Source organism: Pseudoliparis swirei, chromosome 3 (genome assembly GCF_029220125.1).
Source record: "Pseudoliparis swirei isolate HS2019 ecotype Mariana Trench chromosome 3, NWPU_hadal_v1, whole genome shotgun sequence".
Taxonomy (NCBI): domain Eukaryota; kingdom Metazoa; phylum Chordata; class Actinopteri; order Perciformes; family Liparidae; genus Pseudoliparis; species Pseudoliparis swirei.
Genome location: NC_079390.1, coordinates 18,681,517 through 18,703,816, shown reverse-complemented (window position 1 = coordinate 18,703,816; position 22,300 = coordinate 18,681,517). Strand labels below are relative to the sequence as shown.

Here is a 22,300-nt window from a genome sequence, read left to right as displayed (position 1 = left end):
GGTTTTATAACATCTCACATTACCTGACCATCATTTCCATATCGACTTTGGTCAGAATAACAAATTGGCTCGTTGGATAACTCCTGAGGACCTCGGACCAACACACAAAGCATGGCTGGACATCCTGACTGGTCAAGTTGTCCTTCTGCTTCCAAGCTTACCCTGGATGCTGAGCAACAAGGCCAAAATAAACAGAGACCAACACTTTATTGGCTCCGTATTCCATTGAGGCTGCTTCCTGAATTACGATACGTACAGAGCAGGACCTGATGTGCTTTCAAGCAACTTGACTAAGTTCTGTCTGTAAATGTGCAGCCTGGCTCGGAGGGAATGAAAAAAGCTGACGGCAATAGTACAGAGAAGGAAAACAACTGTACCCCACATGTTGATCTCATGCTCTACGTTGTGTATGTGCCGGCAGGAGGCGGGGTGACCTTCTATCCAATAGAATTTCTCTGTCATGTACCCTGCGGGGAAGGTTCACTTCTCTGTCTTGCCTCAAATAAACACAGAGCCCTTGCCATAACTTATATTATTCATAATTATAGTATTCTATTTAAAGCTGAACCAGCTCTCCAATTCATATATTGATGCCGGATAAACATGCAGGAGTTCTGGTCACACAAGTCCCGCGCATGATTAAATAAAAGCATGGATGAACTAGAACGGGCACTCGGTAGAGCGCATACCTTCGCATATCACAAGATTGGGCATTGAATTATGAACATTTTGGCATTAGTTGCATGCCAATTGGATAAAAATTGACCGCGCTATGGTAAAAAGAAGATTTTGACCTTTCCATGACCTTGACCTTTGACCCGATTGATCCCAAAATCTAATCAAATGGCCCCCGGATAATAAGCAATCGTCCCACCAAATTTCAGGCGATTCAAGAAGATTTGTACCGTTTCATGACCTTGACCTTTGACCCGATTGATCCCAAAATTTAATCAAATGGTCCTCGGATAATAACCAATCATCCCACCAAATTTCATGCGATTCGGTTAAAAACTTTTTTTGTTATGCGAATAACACGCATACAAATAAATAAATACACGGCGATCAAAACATAACCTTCCGCATTTTGCGAAGGTAATTATGGTCCGGCTGTAAAACATTATGCTTGGGAAATAACCACCTCCTCAATCATGATTGCTGAACGGAAAGCGGGTCGGGGACAAGGGTGTGTGTATGCGATATGAAAGGGTGAAGCCGAAGCCCCGTGCATCCGCAGCATGAGAGTGTGTTTACTTAGGCGTACGTGTGTGAAACAGGCCGTCTGCATCAGCTGCCTGTCACATCCAGACCCCTGAAGACACCTTGCTGGGAGCCTGTGTGTGTGTGTGTGTGTGTTTGTTTGTGTCCCCCTGGTGTGTGATAGCATCAGTATGTTGGAGCAAATCACACGTCAAGTGTGCGTTTCGGGGAGCGAGGGAGGTAAGACTCTTTGGTTGTAAGCACTGACACACGACTGCGGCGGAACAAATCGCACTGTGATCCGTCTTGGTGGGAGCACAGTATGCGGTGCGAAGCTGAGCCCGTTGAAACAGTTGTCGGCTGCAGTTATTTTGGGATTATCTTCCGTTGAATATGTTTCTTCCATAAACCCAAATAAAGCTGAGATCAGCAGGACTCTCACCAGACAAGAACGCCGACATTGGGCGACAATTGCAGCCATTACATAATGTAATGTTAAAGGAAAGGTTCACCCGAAACGATGAATGCACTCGCCTCTCGAGGCTCTGTGGTCCCAGATCACAGGTTTTATTTTGAAGGACGTAAACGAAAGTGGAACGTCAGATGAATCTAATCAAATCAGTGCAAACTGTTTTTGAGGTCGAACAAAGGTCAGCAAATGAGAATTTAAAATGTCAGAATTTTTTTGTTGAAAAGTCCTTTGCTGCATTATCCAAGTGTCTTGGATGAATTTGTGGACTCCAGGAAATCCAATGTAACGATAGCAAAACAAAACTTTTCCCAACAACCCTCCCAGTAAATAATTTTCAAAGAGCCTTTTTAGATTTTGTATTCCTTTTATGGTTAAAAATACCTTTAAATATGACAACACATACAAATTAAAGTCTCTATCAGATCTGTAATTATATTCCATCCAAATAGTGCAGAGCAACATACTTTTATTTTTTCAATTCAGTTTATTTTGTATACCACAATAACACAAATTACAAATTAGAGGGCTTTACAATCTGTTCACGACATCCCTGTCTAAGGACCTCATATCGGATCAGGAAAAACTCCCAAGAAATAGAAAAAACCCTTTCACAGGGAAAAAAGGGAAGAAACCAATTTGAGTTAATATGCAGAATGCTGCCATCTGAGTTGAAATTGTTACCTACCAACCTTCCATCAATCTGGTTCTTCAAATCAGGCAAAGAAGGCTTAGAGTACTAGCCAATCAGAGGCAGAGTAGGGCGGGTCTTCACAGCATGGGGATGGAAAAGATTCGTGACTATGGTTGACTTCACCTGAGTGTTGGGCCCAAAAATGTGTTTCACTTGGACGCCTTTTTCGTTCTCTTATTTTTTCTGTCACCTGGCTTGACAATGTAGACGTGAACTTTAAATGGTCATTCAAAAAGTAAGGAATGGCCATAAGCCTGCAGCTTTCAAGAGGACATTTGCTCCTCATCACACAGTAAAACACGAGACCAACCCCTCCACAGGCAGACCAGCGATCCGCCTTCAGTCTGAAGCTCTTATCGTAAACGCTGTGGAAATGGAACTCGCGCTCCTTGTATATTTTTGCTTCCTCACGGCGTGGTCCCCTCGCTCTGAGTTCTCAGCCTTGCAAGTCTCCAGGCTCATCCGATTCCTGTGTCAAGTATGTCATTCTTTATTTAGACCTTCCCCAACGTACCTCCCTGAATCTTACTGCGGTGATCAATTTATGTGCCACCGGTTTATATTTTGAGTAAAATGAAAGGTGCCACAGTGTTTGATTAACAGTGACAGCATTTCTGTTTTTGTTGTCGTTTTTCTACCTAAAAGCAAGAAGCCCAAAATACAAAATGACTGAACACGCGTGCTGCGCAAATATCTTCCACATTGTTTTCTAGATTTCTGTCATGTATATTTCAGCTGCTCTGCTACGATCCGTCTCCCTCTTTCCATCCCATGTACGGATGCTAATGTCTCCGCCTGCCCGAAATCTAAAGCTCAGTCGTGCCGAGTGCACCCATTATTGCTAATTATTTATTCCAGCCTCAGGCAGTGTGTCGGCTTGCCTGCTCAAATCAAACATTGTTATTCTCCAGACAGGGCTGTGGAGCGCACCGAAAACAGCATTTTAATAGCCTGAATATTCCGAGCTGTCACTGTATTTGGGTCAAAATGATGGCGTCGAGTCAGGCGTGAGGGGAAGATATTCAGGTGTTGACGAGCGTCTTGTTTGTCAAAAGGCCGAGAGTCGCATTACATAAGAAGAGGTTATTACGCTGCATTTCTTAAACATGCAAAGGGCCCCGTGACGGTGATTCATCCCGAGGCTGCCACTCCGATCCCCTCCTGCTGTGTGGAGGGCCCCGTGGTGGAAGCAGTCTTTAGGATGTTGAGGGCGGGGCAGGTCTGGGGACGGGGGGATGCGATGTGTACGCAGGGCATTAAAGGAAGCTCGTGTGAGAGGAACGAGTCACAAAGGGGGAGGCTCGGTCAACAAAGCACGGCTGTGTCTGAACCCGACACAACTTAACACCGGTCAGGGTTTATTTTCTTTCCATCACTCGAGTCGTCCGACATTGGATTGGCCAATTTTACATCAACTAGTGATATTGTAAGGAGGGCACATGCAACATTGCCTCCCATGTACACTACCGTTCAAAAGTTTGGGGTCACTTAGAAATGTCTTTATTTTTCAAAGAAAAGCACTGTTTTTTCAATCAAGATAACATTAAATTAATCAAAAATACACACTATACATTGTTAATGTAGTAAATTAATATTCAAGGTGGAAGTGTCTGGTTTCTAATGAAATATCTCCAGAGGTGTATAGAGGCCCATTTCCATCAACTATCACTCCAGTGTTCTAATGGTACATTGTGTTTGCTAATCACCTTAGAAGACTAATGTCTGATTAGAAAACCCATGCAATTATGTTAGCACAGCTGAAAACAGTTATGCTGGTGTTATAAGCTATACAACTGGCCTTCCTTTGAGCTTGAAGTTTGAAGAACAAAATTAATACTTCAAATATTAATCATTATTTCTAACCTTGTCAATGTCTTGACTATATGTTCTATGAAATGTTCAATTCATTTGATAAATAAAAGTGAGTTTTCATGGAAGACACGAAATTGTCTGGGTGACCCCAGACTTTTGAACGGCAGTGTAAGTAACCCCAAAGCCACGACAGAATATATGTCACGGTGCATTCTGACTTTTTAGCCTTTGATCCTTTTTTGGAGCCAACATTTTAAACTTAAAATGAGAAAAGGAAAATGTAAACCCTGGCGGATCAGTGTCTCTTTCTGTTAGTTTAGTTCGTGTTTGTATTCTTGAGGATGGCTCTCCCCTTCTCTGTCAGTCTCTGTCTCTTGTGCGGATTGAGACAGAGACAGAGAGAGGGACAGGAGATCAGGTGGGAAGATGAGAAATCAATTAGGACCGGTGGAGGGCGTCATTATGCATTCACACCCCCCTCTGTTGAGGAAGGCGCCTGTCACTGGCTACAGAATCAATAGAAATCAAAGATGTGTGTGAGTGTGTGAGTGTATGTGTGCGTGTGTCTGTGTGTGTGAGTGTTTGTGCATGTATGTGCGTGTGTGTGCGTGTGTACATATGTGTGTGTGTGTGTGTGTGTGCTGCCCTCCGTCTATGTTCAAAGACATCTGATTCTCCTGGTTCCTGGGATCATTACGGGGACCCACGGACTCCTGTGGGTTCTGGGCTGGTGGTTGATGGGCTCACTGCCCACCCTGGCATAGCAGATTGATTGTCATGGCATATAGCTTAACCAATAAGCATCTATTATAGGCGTCATCAATCAAAGCCCAACAAGTCAAGGTCACAGATGATCTGCTTTGTCCCGTTGGAGACAAATAGTCCTTTTTGGCCTCATAGTTCCAGGTAGTAAAGGAGCCCGGGGACGAGAGATCCTCCTCAGTGTCTCTCTCTCTCTCTCTCTCTCTCTCTCTGTGTGTTTTAGTAGTGGTCTGGACACGAGACCCTCCAGTTCTGCCTCTTCAGTCCCTTTTCTCACCACAGGAACTTTAGCTTGTGTGTCGCTTCTTTCGTGCACAAAGAAGACGGGGATGAAGAGAGATCTTTTCTCTTTGCTTGATAACATCCAAAGTATACTTTGCGAATACTTTTTTCGGGAAAAAAAAAGACAGAAAGAGATGAGCGAACTGCGAGGGCGGGCGAGCGGTCAGAGAGAGAGACAAAAAAGCACAAATAAATAACCAACAACAAGTTGGTCAAACAGATGTTTAAAAACAGATGTTTTACTGAGGAGACACACGCTCTCTGTTTCCTCCTCTGTATGTCTTTATTCGCTAAATCGCATTACTATGCAGCAGTAGAAAACAAAAGGTTTCTGTATGTGTATTCTCCGATAAACTCAGTGAACTCCCTCAGTTCTGCAAACCGCGATGGAAATGCACACAACCACGGGCTGAAGGAACCTATTCATTTATTGAAATGCAGTGCCGGGAATAAAATGAACAGGAACTTCTTGGTGGAAATGCGTTTACCGCCTGGAAGCCCGAATTCAGTCCGAAGTGCCCCCTGTTGAAAGACTGTTTCTGAGTTGTCGTCTAGAATATAAAGCAGAGCGGAAGCTTCAAGCTTTATCAGCCTCGTTTGACTTCACTCGTCTGCAGTTCTTCATCAATCTTTTTGTTTATCACAGCCTTGACGCCTCTCTGTGCATTCAGTGTGTGACGGCCTCAATATCCGCTACTCTGCTAAAACTGTGTGTTACCCGAGGGATTCTTATCTTTTTGGATAGCTTCAAAGCATCAGTAACTAGAACGGCCACTCGGTAGAGCGCATACCTTCGCATATCACAAGATTGGGCATTGAATTATGAACATTTTGGCATTAGTTGCATGCCAATTGGATAGAAATTGACCGCGCTATGGTAAAAAGAAGATTTTGACCTTTCCATGACCTTGACCTTTAACCCGATCGATCCCAAAATCTAATCAAATGGTCCCCGGATAATAACCAATCATCCCACCGAATTTCATGCGATTCGGTTTAATACTTTTTGTGTTAACACACATACAAATAAATAAATACACGGCGATCAAAACATAACCTTCCGCATTTTCAATGCGAAGGTAATTAATACATCTTTATACATGAACCCAGAGATATGGGTTGATTAATTCCCACGATTTTCCCACAAGCTCATCCGATGTTAAAATGTTGAATTAAGAATAATTGGTTGACTTACTGTGTGGACATGATGGATATTTAAACATCGAGGAGCAGCTGATGGTAGAATAACAGCTGGGTGATGCATCAGCAGTCTCCTGAATGGAACTTGCTATCTTCTCTTGACTTTGTTGCCTCTGAATCCCAGAAATAAATGCGTTGTGTCCTTTACTGTGCGTGTTGAGGCAGTTGGGTGAACAGCCGCTGCCTCCTGGTCTGTGTGTGTGGGAGATAAAGACACCGGGAGATTTCGCCAGTCCTGAGTCGCCGTCGTCTCTGGAGGCCTTAATGTACTCGATGTCGCCTCTGGCACGTTCTCACCCTATTGAGCCTCACTCGGCAAACGCGGAGACTTCGCTTCCGTTGTTTCCCCCCCGAGTAACGATTCCTCTTTCTCTCCATCGTCTCTGTTGCAGTGCCCCCTCAGATCGTGGTCCGGCCTCGGGACCAGATCACAGCCCCGAGTCGCACCGTAACCTTCCTCTGTGGCACCAAAGGAAACCCTCCGCCGGCCGTCTTCTGGCAAAAAGAAGGCAGCCAGGTAAGAGACTTGTTGTGACTGGGATGAAGACCCAACCCGTACAGCTGAAACTGGTTCCGTGCACTGGGCCATTCATAGATGTTGGTCCAGTTCGCTTCCATAACACGTGTTCTTTCTGACTCGTGGAAAGGAAACACTTACTTTACTACTTTGTCTGTTGCGTCTGTAGATTTCTTCTAAATTCAGCAAAAGCTCCCATGAGATAAGGCCTCATTTCAAAATATTGAAAACTTGTCTTAACAACCGGGCAGGTTTCATTGTGATGCATATACTGTTTGAGTTACAATTTAGTTTATTCTCAGACGCAGCTCTTACGTCCCCTAAACTTTACACTTTGAAGAAGATTTCAACAGAGGGGTTTGGTCCTTTATCATTCATGGGGCTGTGAATGAGTTTCATAATTTGGCCGTTTGATACAGACCATTTAAAAGTGGGGAGGGGGGGGGTGGACACTACAGGTAAATAAGGTAAAATAAAAAGGGTAACACTTTAAAATAACTACATGCTATTTAGCATTAGTTAAGTATGAGTAAACACTTAAGTCATCTTTTATAAAGCATTGTTTCAACATTAACACTAGTATGCAATTCATGTACACAGTTGGAAATGTTTTATTCTTGATTAATTAATTAAAGATTGACCATTATGAGTTTCATGATTGTGTTTTCATACTTTATAAATGATTCCTCATTTGTAAATTAACTAATGTGTATTACAAATCAATTATTAAGGACTTAAAGATGATTAATGAGTTAATTTGAATATGAATTGCATACTAATGAGTGTTCATGTTGGACTAATGCTTTATAAATGATTGAATATTGTATACCTCCAATAAGAGAACTATCAATGCATTAAGTATGTGATCATGTTCATTCATTTCCAGAACAGAAATCTGAACATTTGATCAAGCCCGCTTGAAATTTTAATTTAAATGACGTATGAGGATCCAAAAAATGTCGAGAGGAAATATGGGCTATCTCTTTGTGTCGCTTCATAGTTCAGAAAAAATAAATGTACATCATATTTTTAGAAATAACATTTGTACAAATCAGGGTATTAATGATGTATATGAACAACCCCCTCTGTAAAACCCTTCAGAATATGTAAAAGACATATCTGTACTTCCGAGCCATCTCCAGCCGGATGAATCCAAGTGGATGAGTATGAAAGCAGCTTCAAACAAACACAGAGACGCTGTGACGAACACGGCAGCCCATAATGTTCTGATGTTCGTCGCAGCTACTTTCCCTCACGTGCCTCTTTGGTACGCGTGCTTTAAAGAAAGCAGCTCCGCTTCTCACTGTCATGTTCCTGACTCTCATCCTTCGCTTTTATCACTGTGTACTTCAGTGCCAGGGTGACACACACACACACACCTCCGCACATTCATACACACCTCATTTTCCCATCATCCACACAGGGTATTATTCACCAAAGTGTGTGTGTGTGTGTGTGTGTGAGTGAGAGAGAGAAAGGCGAGCGTGTGACTACCGTTGCACCCTGTTGGAATGCGTTGAAAGGCCCGATGAGAGCGCGTGGGTGCCTGTAGCATGGCTCCCAGGTACAGATTAGAGAAGGGTGGGTGGGGGGGTGGAGGCCTGGAGAATGTGTGTGGGAGAGGGATAGAACAAGAGTGGAGGAGAGAGATAAAGAGGAGGATGTAGCGTGTTGGGATTGTTCGCCATGCAGCGAAACCATGTCGGTATTTCAGACTAAATTAAAAGGGAGAACATGAGGGATAAAAGTTGGAGGAAAACCACCGTTTGGTGTAATTTCTTCTGAATGAAATGACCAGCATGTGGATCCAATGTAATAAATGAGCAGGACACACAGATTTGTTTTCATTTTTATTCATTAACCAAAGCTGAAAATTACCTTTATTTTTGCTCCAATATTTCGTAGCAGAACGGCTCTTGTTGCTCCATCCATCCCTCGACTCCGTCTCTTTTCTACATCAACTGGACTTTAATTAGTTTTTCTTCCGTGACTCCATTCAGTGTTTTTATCGTTGTAAGTTAGTGACAAAACGTTTCGAGGTTGGTCATTTGAATGAAAGGTTAGAGGTCATCCATCTTTCCGTGGCGCTCTTGTTTCCTCTCTGTACGCTGCATTTCACACTATCCTCCATGTCTCCGCTGCTTAATCTCTGCGTGACCCAAAGTGTCGACTTTGTTTTGTTATATTCATCCTTGAGAATTCGAGAGGGACACATTTCCGAATTCCCATGATGCTAATGCAGATTGTTAATAAAGCTCCCATTGGAATAACTAATGTCTGGCACTGAGGTCGGTGCTGTAGCTCGAGGGTTCAAGGCTTTTCTTTCAATACCCAAAGCCGCCCGGTTGCATCACAAACCAGAAAGCCTGTATGGGAAGCTGATTATGACTAAAAGGCCCACGAGTTAACAAAAAGCATTTAGATTCATTTCAAGGTGAATTCTACGCCATTAAGTGTGTACATGAATGGAACTGACATTTAAAAAGCCTGATCTCCCTCATGTTTCTCCTTCCCAGATCCTGCTGTTCCCCATCCAGGAGCCGTCTCAGTCGGGCCGGTTCTCCGTGTCGCTGAGCGGCGAGCTCACCATCACCGGCGTCCAGGTGGAGGACTCCGGCTACTACATCTGCCAGGCCATCAGTGTGGCCGGCAGCATCCTGACCAAAGCCCTGCTGGAGGTGGAAAGTGGTGAGCGGAGTCTCAGGATTACAGTCATCTGATTACACGGATGAGTCGTCAAAGTGCCACTCGCAATAAAAATGCTATGATTTTTAGCAACAACATAACTGTTATTATTTAGCTTTGGACTGTCACTATTTACATTGTGTCATATATCTGCTCAAGATCTGAACTCGGTGATCAGTGCCACTTGGCCGAGACGGCAAGGTGTGTTGTGTTTGTGTTTCTCTTGATTGAATCCACCTCTAAATGACCCTCCATGTGGTCTTCTCGAAAATCCCGTCCGACAATGACAACAAAGTGTATTGTCTGGCATCGATTTGGAACATTATTTTCATAGGTTTTTAGAAGACAGTCCTGAACGAAATGACAGATGGATACGGACAGGTTTTGGCATCCGAGTGCGACAAAGATGTCTGTTAAAGGGCCAGCAGCATCTAGCGGTGGGGTTAAAGGTCAACTTTCTAGAGCCCGTTTTCGGTTGGTCCGTCTGGGCTACTGCAGGTAGACACAAACTGCTCCCTAAGGTACCAACAACAGTGATTTAAACTGGATCTTCAGGGATTATACACAATGGAAAACATACTTCTTTATATTATATATCTGCTAATGTTCAATAGATAGAAGAATAAGATAGCAACATTCTGCTGCAACGTGTAACATAGTTTGAAGCTTTAACATTAAAATGCTTTTTCGGCTAAAGGAAAACAATATGAAACTCTTCTCTGTAAACTGGAGGAAGGGAAAGGAAAACTGTATTACCCGATTAATATCTTCTCCAAATCTGTGGATTAAACCCTGAGCAGCGATACGGATTCAGAAAGGTATTCTTCAAACCGGTTTCAAATTAAAATGTTCCCCCCCGAATGAGCCAACAGCAGGAGTCCTTATCTGATGGAATCAAAAGGGACAACTGGTGAACGCTGGATGCAAATAACCCGCTGCAGCATATGCTGCCCCCCCCACTTCCCACTCAGGGAGCAAACAGGGATTTTGTTCATCTCTTTCTCCGCTAACTCCTGTGTTGACTCTTCGCACTTTGGGTTCGGCTTCTAACTAGCTGATGGTATCGGAGCAGAATACTAATGAGCGCTCCGCCGTCTGAAGCTAAATGTCACACGGTAGGCCGAGTGAAGTGTTCTATTTTTCTCTCGGTAATTGTGTTGCAGGAAGAAGAAAGAAAAAGACAAACTTTCCGTTGCAGTCTCCTCTTCACTCCTCCAAACTAAAGTGTGGCTCTCACTCCGATACCACCTGTTTACATCGCAGGTTGACCCCAAAGACAGAGAGGCATGCCTTATATGGGCATGGGTTGCTCTGGTGACGGTGAAGGATCAATATGCAGGGTTTACAAGCTGTGTGTGTGTGGTACCAACATTTAAACCCAATCCCATTTCAAATGCAAGAGATGGAAAGTTGATGTATGCGGCGCTGAAGCAGGGCCGTGTCATAAATGTTCATGCCACGTGTGTGTGTGTGTGTGTGTGTGTGGGGGGGGTGGGGGGGTGATACTGCAGGCGAACCCAAAGAGCATCTATTGACTTTATTGCTGTATGTCTGTAATTATGACTTCCAGGACAATTATAACATAAACGGAGAAATTACCAGTAATGTGTACCCCCCCCCCCCCCCCACCCAAACAACACCTCAATCATACCATACAGGCTTAATAAGCAGAAGAATGTAAAACGACACCATGCAGCTATGAGAGTACATGATGATGATTGATAGTTGTTTCACGCCAGTCAGAACATGAGTGCTGCAGGCTGATTGAAGTGTATTATCACATGGAAAGGAACATGTTTTGGTCGCTCTTCAGTTTCTCTTTCTAGTTCAGAGAACATGAACAGACAGCACTCCCCTCACACGGTGCGGTCTGTACGCCGACATCTTGTCCACAGCCGAAATAAACAGAACACCAGGAACATAAGGGGCTGAGTTACGGCCTTCTACCCATCGGCCTTCTGTAGGTAGTGGACATAGTGTGAACTCACCCATTGGTTTTATGGGCGAAGGTTTTGAAGTGCCGTGTTTAGAACACTGTAATTTGTTTTGGTTCGTCGCAATCTTTGTTTTTTGGAACCTGAAGTGAGAGAGGGAGTGGAGTAACTCTGTAATGATTCCTTCTGTACACATGACATCTCTTGCTACTGCCCATCCGGGGAGAGGGATCCTCCTCTGTTGCTCTCCTGAAAGTGTCTTCCTTTTTTTCCCCGTGAAAGTTTTTTTTCTCTATTTTTTGAAAGTTTTTCCTGATCCGATGTAAAGTCCTGGGACAGGGATGTCGTATGTGTACAGATTGTAAAGCCCTCTGATGATGCAAATTTGTAATTTGTGATATTGGGCTGTACAAAATAAACTGAATTGATGTGCACTTTGTTTTGTGTCCCTGCAGCACCTTCGGACCGCCTCCCACCCATCATCCGACAGGGCCCAGCCAATCACACTTTAGTTCCTGGCTCCACCGCTCAGCTGCACTGCCACATCATGGGCAACCCCATCCCCAGCATCCAATGGGAGAAAGACGGCCAGAGGATCCTGGGAAACGACGGTCGAATCAGCTTGATGGAGAACGGCACCTTCCAAATCACCAACCTCCAGGTATTTGAATGAAAGACTTCCTCTTCAACAACTAATTAAACAGGAAATGAAAACGTTTGAATTGTCATTTTGCGTTTTATAATTCACAGCTCTTTTGTGATGACCTTCAACTTATTTGAATTGATTGTACATCTTTTGTACTGCTTCTCATTCCATCACAGCAGATTTTCCAGGGAACTCATTAAAATGTACTCGTGATCTTTGCGTGTTACGATTTGCACATCAAACGTGATGCAGTACACGCAAGATAATCAAATTTGAAAATCCCGCGTCATAAAACACACCGTTCTAATTGCGGGGAATGCACGAGGACATTTAGTTTTTACTGGTGAAATTAGGAGTTTTTCGGAGAGGAGGAGAGGTGAGGAAAGTAGCAAAACCGCATCTTCGAGGCGTGATCGCCATGATAATGAGTGCGGCGGCCCATTACCAGTCGTTAGCATCGTCTTACTCCGCGCTAATGAAATCCATTCCGCCCAGAATTCCCTCCCGGGTATAAAGCAGCACCTGAGGTCACTGCCGCCTCGGTGAGACTTCGCACATTAATTGATTGTGGGTTCTCAATGACTAACGATCGCTGAGACTTGTAATTAAATCCTCAATACATCACTGCGAGTGAGGAGCGAGAGAGGGAGGAGCAGAAGGCTGAGTGAGAGGAGAGGAGGGAAGGAGGCCCCAAGTGGATTTTGCGCTGCATGTCATGTAGGAATAAAAGGGAGCGACTTGACAGCTGAGAGCGCCAATCTGGAAGTGCTCGAGCTTTTGAAGCATGTTGAACTTCTCTGTGGACTCTGGCTCTGTTTGATCTCAATCTATAGTGAGCAGACATGCCCTCAGTGATGGCGGCGCGTTGTGTTGTATTGTTCGACAACACCTGGTACTTATGTAGGGTGACCAGACGTCCTCTTTTCCCCGGACATGTCCTCTTTTTGAGACCTAAAAAATGCGTCCGGCAGGGATTCCAAAAACGTCCGGGATTTTGCTTCGTCGGATATTTGTGTTTCTCTGGGTCTTTCACAAACTAGTATTTACCCCTTACAAGTTTTGGAAATGGTATCTCCCTTACGTTCCACCTTCTTGCGCGTGTTGCCAGATACACGATAATTATCCTCCAAATACGACCATTTTGAGCCTTTGGTCCGATACTTCACCATCTCCAATCTGGCAACATGGAGCACCTTGCCACTACGCGCTGGCACCAAGTCCTGAGGGGGCACCACAAAATAGGCACAAAAAAATCCTCATCGTTATAATAATTATAATGCCGATATTATTTCAGTCTAGAAATATTAGGCACCTTTTAGGCATGTATATCACAAAACAGGCAGAACAAGAGAGTTGTTTAATCACTCAGCACCCGCCCCCCCCCCCCCCCGAGACGAAGTGTCCTCTTTTTCACGAACTCAAATCTGGTCACCCTAACTTATGGCTCTGGACTTCACTGACGAGATCGCCAACTGACTTGTCGAAATCAGCCCTTTTTTATTTCATTTGAGAAACAAACAACACTTTAGTTGAGGGCTCGTCGGCGATGTCAGATGTTGGACGCCAGAGGAGATCACGGAAACGACACAGAATAAAACAGCTGTAACGATGGCAGCCAACACGACTCGGAGCCTGCAGCTGAGTATAGGCACAGCCGCTCTGCGAGCCAACAAGCTCACATTCCGACAACGCTAGCAGGCTGATGTTAAGCAGGTTTCACGTCTCCCATGTTTAACATCGTAGTTTAGCGTGAGAGCTAACGTTTGCTAATAAGCACTAAAAGCTACCTGGAGCTGAGCGTGTCTAAATTGTTGCAGGTATCCGTCAAATCAAAGTTATCTGAAAAATAAAGATAGCCCTAGAGGCAACTACATTACACTGAGCTGACGCTTTAATCCAAAGCGATTTACATTCATATAGACATTCCTACGGGGAGCAATTCAGGGTTAAGTGTCTTGTTCAAAGACACATCGACTAGGGCGGGAATCGAACCACTGATCCTCTGAATGAAAAACGGACCTGCTAACGACTCAGTCACCCATAGCTAAGTTATTACAATTCATTAGGAGGGGACTGAGTACATTGCTCAGTGTGTACATATTAGTCACATATAACCAGGCACATTTCAAACTTTGTGGAAAAGAAAAGCATCGTTCACATCCATCACAGAGATTCCAGGTTTTAACTTGGCGAGCACAACGAGTGTCAAAGCTAAAACAATACGAGTACTAATAAACTGAACGAACAGATTGAAATCTGATGGATCGAAATAAGTCAGTTAGTTCAAATTAAAATAGTATGAAAGGCAAAGAGTAATCTTTGAGTAAAATCTTCGTTCTAATAAAAATAAAACCCATTCAAACCTGCAATAATCAGTGTCTGGACTTCATCGGGGCCCCTGGAGGGGGACAGATGGTCTGTTTGTTCCTCGTACCCTGGCAGTGAGGAGATGCCATTACCCCGGGATCTCTGCCAGACACACACGACCGCGGGCCCTCGCCGGTGCCAAGACGTCCCGGACAGACGGGAAGTGTGTCTGTGTGTGTATTCTGGTGCTGGTGTGTGGGGGGGGGTCAAAGAGGTTTTTTCCCTACCATTCTGCTAAACGGTTGCCGTGGGCGGTGGGGGTGTGTATGGCAAAAGTAAAAAAAGAAGCAAACAGAGGAACCCAAATAAAGCCTGAAGAGTGTGAGCAGGACTACGCGGACAAAAGAATACAGATTACTGGGAGTAATCACATTAGAGGAGGAAATCGAGTTCATGTGTTGACTCTAAATCCCAGTGTACGCGTGTTATAGCCGGTAATCACATTTCCCTTCTGCGCCCACCTAAAAAAAGGATCTGACATCATTATCAACCTTCTGTGCAGAGGGCTGATACCCGCGGTGGACGGGTATCTCGCAGGTGGTGGGCGAAGAAAAGAAAGCTCCGATCACTCCGTTTGGGATATTTCTGCTCAGCACTTCCTCGAAATAAGTCAAAGATGGAGTCAAACTATAATAATGAAGAATAGTCCGTCTTTGATTGTGGAGCTCCTCCCTCCCACTCTCCTCTCTTCCTCGTCCATATTTCAACAATCTGTTTTTTCCGCGCAGCACCCAGAGCTGCCGGGCTTGATTAATAGTCAGGTGTCCCGGCTGTTTACCCCACCCGCCCTCCACCGAGTCCCCATGCACCGAATCAAACGCCACCATCTGGGGACACGCTTTGTAGCCCCTTCAGTCAGCTGGCCCACGGGTCAACTCAAGGTCAGGGCCTAGAGAGAGAGAGAGAGAGAGAGAGATGCTGGGTAGGCTGAAGGGTCACCTGTCCTGCGTCCTGCAGGCCGCTCTGACAAGCCACTTAGCCTTGAGTAATTCCTCTGTCGGCGTTACTGATGAGCCGGCTCTGGATGCAGCACACACCGAGACATTATTCACGACGGGCCCGGCCTCGCACGTCCTCTGCATAATGTGTCAGGTTTTCAATGGGAGCAATGCGGGCTGCGTACGCAGACTAAGTGAATAAGGGGAGGCCGATTGTGTTTGCGGCGGATGGGCTCCTGCATGTAAATTGATGAACTACAGAGGACCGTAAACCTCTTCCAGCAAAACGGAGCGAAAACTAATTAAAACTCCCCGTAAGAGCGCAACAGGAGAGCGATTTAGAGAGCCAGCAGTCGTCGCAGGTGCCGTTAACATTAATACAGTCGGTCCCCCCCGCTCTCTCGCCGTGTGCAGTAAATGCAGCGCGATTTATAATTTATCTAGTTTTACAGCTTCTCTCTCTCTGGAGCTTTTAGTGTGAACAAACATGGTTTAGTCTCCTCGCCACATTGTTTGAGTGTGTTTCAGAGCTCGTAAAACCTCTGCAAAGCCTCTATTTATGATTGTTTGGAAACCCCCCCGTCTTGTTTCTTTTCCGCGGCCTGTTTTCCTCGTGCACCGCTGCCTTTGATGGAGCATTAAGGCCACCGGTAGGTACACAGGCACCACTGCACTTTGCACTCGGCAGGAATGTTTGTATTACTATCGGCGTTTCTCAATCTGCGTACTTTCCTCTACTTGTGTCCTCGTGACTCGTGAAACGTCATCAGTCTCAGCCCGGGTACATGTTCCAATTCAAAGTCCGCTTCTCGCAAAGCACCGTCTAAATGCCCGGATGTGACTTGATCCTCCCACTTTCCGGAGGATGCATCAGAGGAGACTTGTGCGTACTCTGGCCAGCAGATATCCCAGAATGCATTTCACCAGCAACCGGAAACAATAGCGGAGGAGAAAATAAACTACCGACAGTTTACTTTTTATAAATACTACTGTTGTTGAGTCACGGAATGTCATTTTAGGATGTTTTGTTTATTTGACTGTAAAAAATTATTTGCAGTGAATAATAAGAGTAAACCAAGGAGCAAGAACAGCTGATGTGGTGACGTCATCAAGTCAGCTGCTGTTCCAATCGCAGAAAGACCATCCTCCCGTCCTCCGGAGTCTGGACTCCCAAGACCAGACTCCAAAAGAACACAAGTCTGTACTCGTGTACTTTGAATTGAGAAACGCCGAGTGTTGTGGCATGAATGCAGGAGCTGGTCAATGATACGAGGGCACGCCCATCAAACACGGCCCTAACACCGCTATTGGTCAAAATTCCACAGTGCGTTTAAGCTTTTGAAGGAAACCCTGTACATTTATAGTTTTAAAGTTAAACTCAGTCAGCTTCTCACCCAAACACAGCCCACTATCCTTGAGGCCTTCCAGACATGTTAAGTCAGACTCCTTTGCCAGTGCAATGCTACGTTTCTTGGCGCTGAAGTTACTCGGCATCAAATTGAACACATCCCTGCGTTGCAAAAGGGTTATGTGGCAGGGTATTGTGGGATGATGAAATATTAATCCAGTTGGAGCAACAGATGAGTTTGAAATCTTAACAGACACCAGAGCTAGATCATGAAGTAAACTGTAATGCGGCATTCACGCTTCAAAGTTCTGCCCCAGAAATTAGGAGTTACTTTTTCCACACAGTGATGTTTGTCTCTCTGAGCTCCTTCAAAACATGACATTTTAGCATCTGTCGTTGTTAAATGAAGCCACAGGGTAGATTAAAAAGAGACATCCTTTTATTCATCAGGCGTTGAGAAGTTCTTCTGTGGCAAACTGGTTTAATCCAGAACAGTTGGTGCCACTTCGACCGATTAGATTGTCTATCACTTGACAATCTTCTGCTGTCCTCTGTCTTCTAACATCCCTGTATTGTTCCAGAGCGTTCTACATATTTAAAGGGAAATTCGGTACGCTTTTTCACAACTTTTTCCTTGTGAAACTGGTCCAGTAATAAAATGCTGTCATACTGTAATAAAAGGTCGTCGCCATTAGTCACTTCAACCATTAAGAAAATCCAGTCCAGGGCGAGTCCCACTTTCAAAGAAGGATGTATGGAAGCTGAAAGCGAAATGAAAGAAAGCAAGCAGAGAGAGAGAGAGAGAGAGCAAGACAAAAAGAAAGACCTGGAGCGACAGGACCGTGGTAAGAGGCCCTGCTCGCTCACTGTCACGTTCCCCAGCGTACAGACCCCCAACATCTCCCCCTGTTGTCAGCAATTTCACAGCCCGTCTAGCTTCTGGCTTGCCTCCCCAAAAATGTGATAGCCAGCAGTCACTTGTGCATGTCAACACACACACACACACACCTCTTAATTACATCTGCTCATAGCATGTCCAGAATGCTAAGTAGCTGTTGAGTATAAAGACTGGCTCCTCAGACACTTCTCGACACTAGCTGCTCATTAAAATTCATTCCTTTGATCCCTCCCTTAACTCTCCTCCTCTGCCGTGTAGGAATCAGACGAGGAACATAAAAGCCACCAGCTTGACTTTAACTTCAAATAGGTCCACTGAGAATATTTCATTTATGAAAAAATAACACAACTACCAATGACAGGAATGGCCAGAGTAAAAGCAGCTCATCAAATGAGTTGCTGTTTTAAGGGGTCAGCCGATGAGAAACTAAATAATAACTGATGCCGAAGTGATGCCATATGTACTGTCACATTTAGATAAGCATTTTACTTTAAAAAAACATTATTTTCATACATGTCAGGAAATCTGAGAAATCGAATTTATTCTCAGTCATGACGTTACTTCCTAGCCAAGCTAATTAAATTAAATCCTTTTACATTGTCTCCAAAGGGCCCCCGTCTGTCCCTGCATCAGTCATTCTTTCTCAGCTGTCAGCAGCAGAGAGGCAGAGTGCCTCCGTTGTCTCTCGTCGGATCTATTTTTGTGTGAGACAAATCGAGAGAGGGAAATTGAGGGAGACTCTGCCTTTTTATGCGCTTAGTTTCCATCTTCAATATCTGTAAGAATGTGATTTCCACGCCTGCGAAGGCGAGAGGAGAGAATCGTCCTAGAATCCTACAAAAAGACCGACAGGCGAACGATAATGGCTACTGGCAGTGCTTCAGTTGCGCCTTCTTTCAACATGTCGGCACCATCGAGAGCTGCAAGCTGCTCCCCCTCTGACTCACCTGCGTGGATCACAGCTCTGCTCCGCCAGCGTTCCCTCTGCTCAGTATTCTGGGAGCAAACATTCTGCTTCGAGAGATATGACATTTAGTCTTGATCAGTGGTAATGTTTCATTAATGTCGCATCCGAGGCTTACTCACACACTGAACTAACCACACACTTTTCGCTGTTGCCAGGAGACGGACTCTGGGGTCTACACCTGCCTGGCTTCCAGCTCCAGTGGAGAGACGAGCTGGAGTGGAGTGCTCACAGTCAAAGGTAAATTGTCCCTGCGTGATTTAAACGCTGCAATCGACTAGCAGCTCGGCGAAGAACACAGATGCATGAATATATATCAAATGATTTGTTATGTATTTTATTAAACCATGTGTGCAGCATCTAAATCTGAATGCCACTCTTCTATGTCTGCCCTATTATTAATTGTTCTAACTTGGGACTCCGCGTAACACTTACTTCGAGATTTAAGTGACATTTAGAGCATAATTGTTCATTTGAGATTTTACTTGAAAAGGCCCAAGTAACGAGGCTCCTTGTGTCACGGTGCTATTAGAGTGGACCCAAAAGCACGACTCAGACAGGAGTAACAGAGATGAATGTCTTTAGTTGAAAACAGGCTAGGTCAAAACCAGGAGATCAGTCAAAGAAGCAAACAAGTCCAAAAAGGGGCGGGGCAGAGAATCAGAGGTCAGGCAGGCAGGGTCAGAACAGGCAGGTCAGGAATATACACTAATAATGCTGGAGAACTTGGCACGAAAAGACAATCTGGCAGAGGGCAAGTGAGGGAACCTAAGTAGACAGGAACTAATGAGGGAATGGGCAACAGGTGAGATGGGCATGACGACCAGGTGAAGGTAATGAGGGACTAACGAGGTGATCAGAGGCAGGTGAAGGGAGTTGGATTGACGAGATGGGAAGCAGGATCTGGAATGACATGATAGTTAGTGACAGGATGAAAACAACTCATAAAAAGGAAGGTGTGGAGCTAAACTGTTACACCTTGTGACCTTTTAAATGCTCCACTGAAACAACCTGCCAGGTCTAATGAACCCCTGCGGGTCCCGGGCTGTTGCTGGGCAGACTGTAAACATATATGTAGGAAAGTGTATGAATGATGTTAAGTTAAAAAAATATCTGCCAGGTCATAATGCTGGCAAAAAGTTAAGTATTCAGAAAATTATAATATAAGGTATGTATATATCTGTCCCAGTCACGCTTCAACGAATCGACAGGATGAAGAGCAGCTAAATGCAATTCAGTTGATTGTCGATCGTAATACATTCTTTAGAATATCCTTCATAATATCCTTTATTGATTATCCTAGCTTTCTTATGTATTCATTTAAAACAATAGACTTTCTTATTTTCATGTGCAAGTATATTTAAAAACCAGTACAAATCTGCAATGTGAAGAATGATGTTGACAAAAAGACAACCCTCACTGGGGATGAATAACACGGCGACCGCAGCTCTAAGCAGACGCTGCTTTGTGAGGCTCTGCTCTTTTGATCTTGTCCACAACCCATCAGACTTAAAGAAAGACTTCAAGCTGGAGACATTTCATGAGTGGCGTTACTTGTAGAGCAGCTCTCATACAAGACATGCGGCACAGAGTGCTTCAGAACAAAGAGAACGAGACGGACTGAATATAAAAACAGGAATTAAATGGAGTAACAAGCCACTCTGACAGAAAGCTGTTATTTGACTATTAGCACCATGCTGGTTAGTTAACACCACATAGTTTTTATGAGAAGCCAAAATCGTGGTAGTCTTGAGGAAGTCGGCCCGCAGCGATGCCGAGGGCACAATAAGACGCTTTATTTTGATGTTCATCTTTGCTTCCTCCCTCGCACTCCAGAGAGCGCCGACCCGTCGGTCGCCCAGGCCACGGAGCCCTTCCAGCTGCCGGGTCCGCCGCACAAGCCCATAGTCACGGACGTGTCCAAGAACAGCGTCTCTCTGACCTGGCAACCCAACGCTCACGAGGGGGGTGCCGCCGTCACCTCCTTCATCATTGAGGCCTTCAGGTGAGTGCCGCGTAGTCTCAGAACGGACGCACACCTCACTCCCCGTTGTGTGTCCTCATGGTCATGTGAGACGCTTCACTGCTTCAATTTAGTTTATTTAGTATGGCCCAAAGTCACAAATCACAAACTCCCCTCAGAGGGCTTTACAATGTGTACACATACGACATCCCTGTTTTTTTGCATCGCTTTGAGACAAGATGTGTTTGATTTTTTAAATGTTACAGAGATGAAAAAATGCAGTTCTTGAGATTTGCTTCACGTGGGAGGTAAAGGACAAGTCCCGATCAAAGATAACGCCGTGATTCTTCACAGTGGTGTTGGATGCTAGAGCAATGCCATCGACAGAAACCACATCACCAGATAATTGATCTCTGAGGTGTTCAGGGCCGAGTAAAATTACTTCAGTTTTATCGGTTTAACATCAGGAAGTTGCAGGTCATCCATGTTTTTATGTCTTTAAGACATGCTTGAATTTTAGTGAGCTGGTTGGTTTCCTCTAGTTTTATCGATAGATATAGTTGAGTATCATCTGCATAACAATGAAAGTTTATGGAATGTTTTCTGATAATATTGCCCAGAGGAAGCATGTATAAGGTAAATAAAATTGGTCCAAGCACAGAACCTTGTGGAACTCCGTGACTAACGTTGGTGGTTATCGAGGCGTCATCGTTTACAAATACAAACTGAGATCGATCTGATAAATAGGATTTAAACCAAATTAGTGCCGTACCTGAAATGCCAATCGACTGCTCCAGTCTCTGTAACAGGATGTCATGGTCAATGGTGTCGAATGCAGCACTAAGGTCTAACAAGACCAGTACAGAGAGGAGTCCTTTATCTGCTGCCATTAAGAGGTCATTTGTAATTTTCACCAGTGCCGTCTCGGTGCTGTGGTGTTTTCTAAATTCTGACTGAAACTCCTCAAATAAACTATAATGATGTAGAAAGTCACACAACTGATTTGCGACCACTTTCTCAAGGATCTTGGAGAGGAAGGGGAGGTTAGAGATCGGTCTTCAGTTAGCCAACACCTCTGGATCCAGAGTGGGCTTCTTCAGGAGCGGTTTAATTATAGCTACTGTGAAGGAATGTGGAACATGGCCTGTTAGCAAAGACATATTGACAATATCTAATAGAGAGCTGCCAATTAAACAACGTTTTTCTGCAGCCTAGTCGGGATGGAGTCCAAGAGACAGGTAGATGGTTTAGAAGTAGAAATGGTGCTTCATCTGCTCTTTCAGACTTTTCTGTCTAATTATTCCTCTTCTATATTTAACAGTCCAGGCTGCATGCTTCTTGTCCTCAATATTTTTAAATAAAAATGTTTTAACATAAAAGCTTCCTTGTCAGAACAGCAAACCTTTTTCATTACGGGACACTCAAACATCTTCACTGACTTCCAGATTAATGCAACTCTTTCATGCTTTGCAGCTCTTTAAAGAGACGCACTGCCACAGTTATTAATTAGTATGAAACCTTGAAAAGACAAAAAACTCTACAAAACAACTCCATGGATTAAATGTACGAGGGGGGATGCGTTCTACTCCAGGTTTGGCCATGCAAAATCATTCAAAACATTTCC

The 22,300-nt window shown here is 44.4% G+C and overlaps 1 protein-coding gene across 7 annotated transcripts in view; it reads left to right on the top strand.

Annotated features, from left to right (window-relative positions):
• robo3 (roundabout, axon guidance receptor, homolog 3 (Drosophila)) overlaps nt 1-22,300 on the top strand; it is an 89,541-nt gene that overhangs the window by 47,006 nt on the left and 20,235 nt on the right. For all 7 annotated transcript variants that reach the window (XM_056444216.1, XM_056444208.1, XM_056444198.1 and 4 more), the window contains 5 exons: nt 6,809-6,933; nt 9,450-9,621; nt 12,008-12,213; nt 18,872-18,953; nt 20,550-20,718. In XM_056444216.1, coding sequence (XP_056300191.1) covers nt 6,809-6,933; nt 9,450-9,621; nt 12,008-12,213; nt 18,872-18,953; nt 20,550-20,718 — 754 coding nt within the window. The remainder of the gene's footprint in view (nt 1-6,808; nt 6,934-9,449; nt 9,622-12,007; nt 12,214-18,871; nt 18,954-20,549; nt 20,719-22,300) is intronic.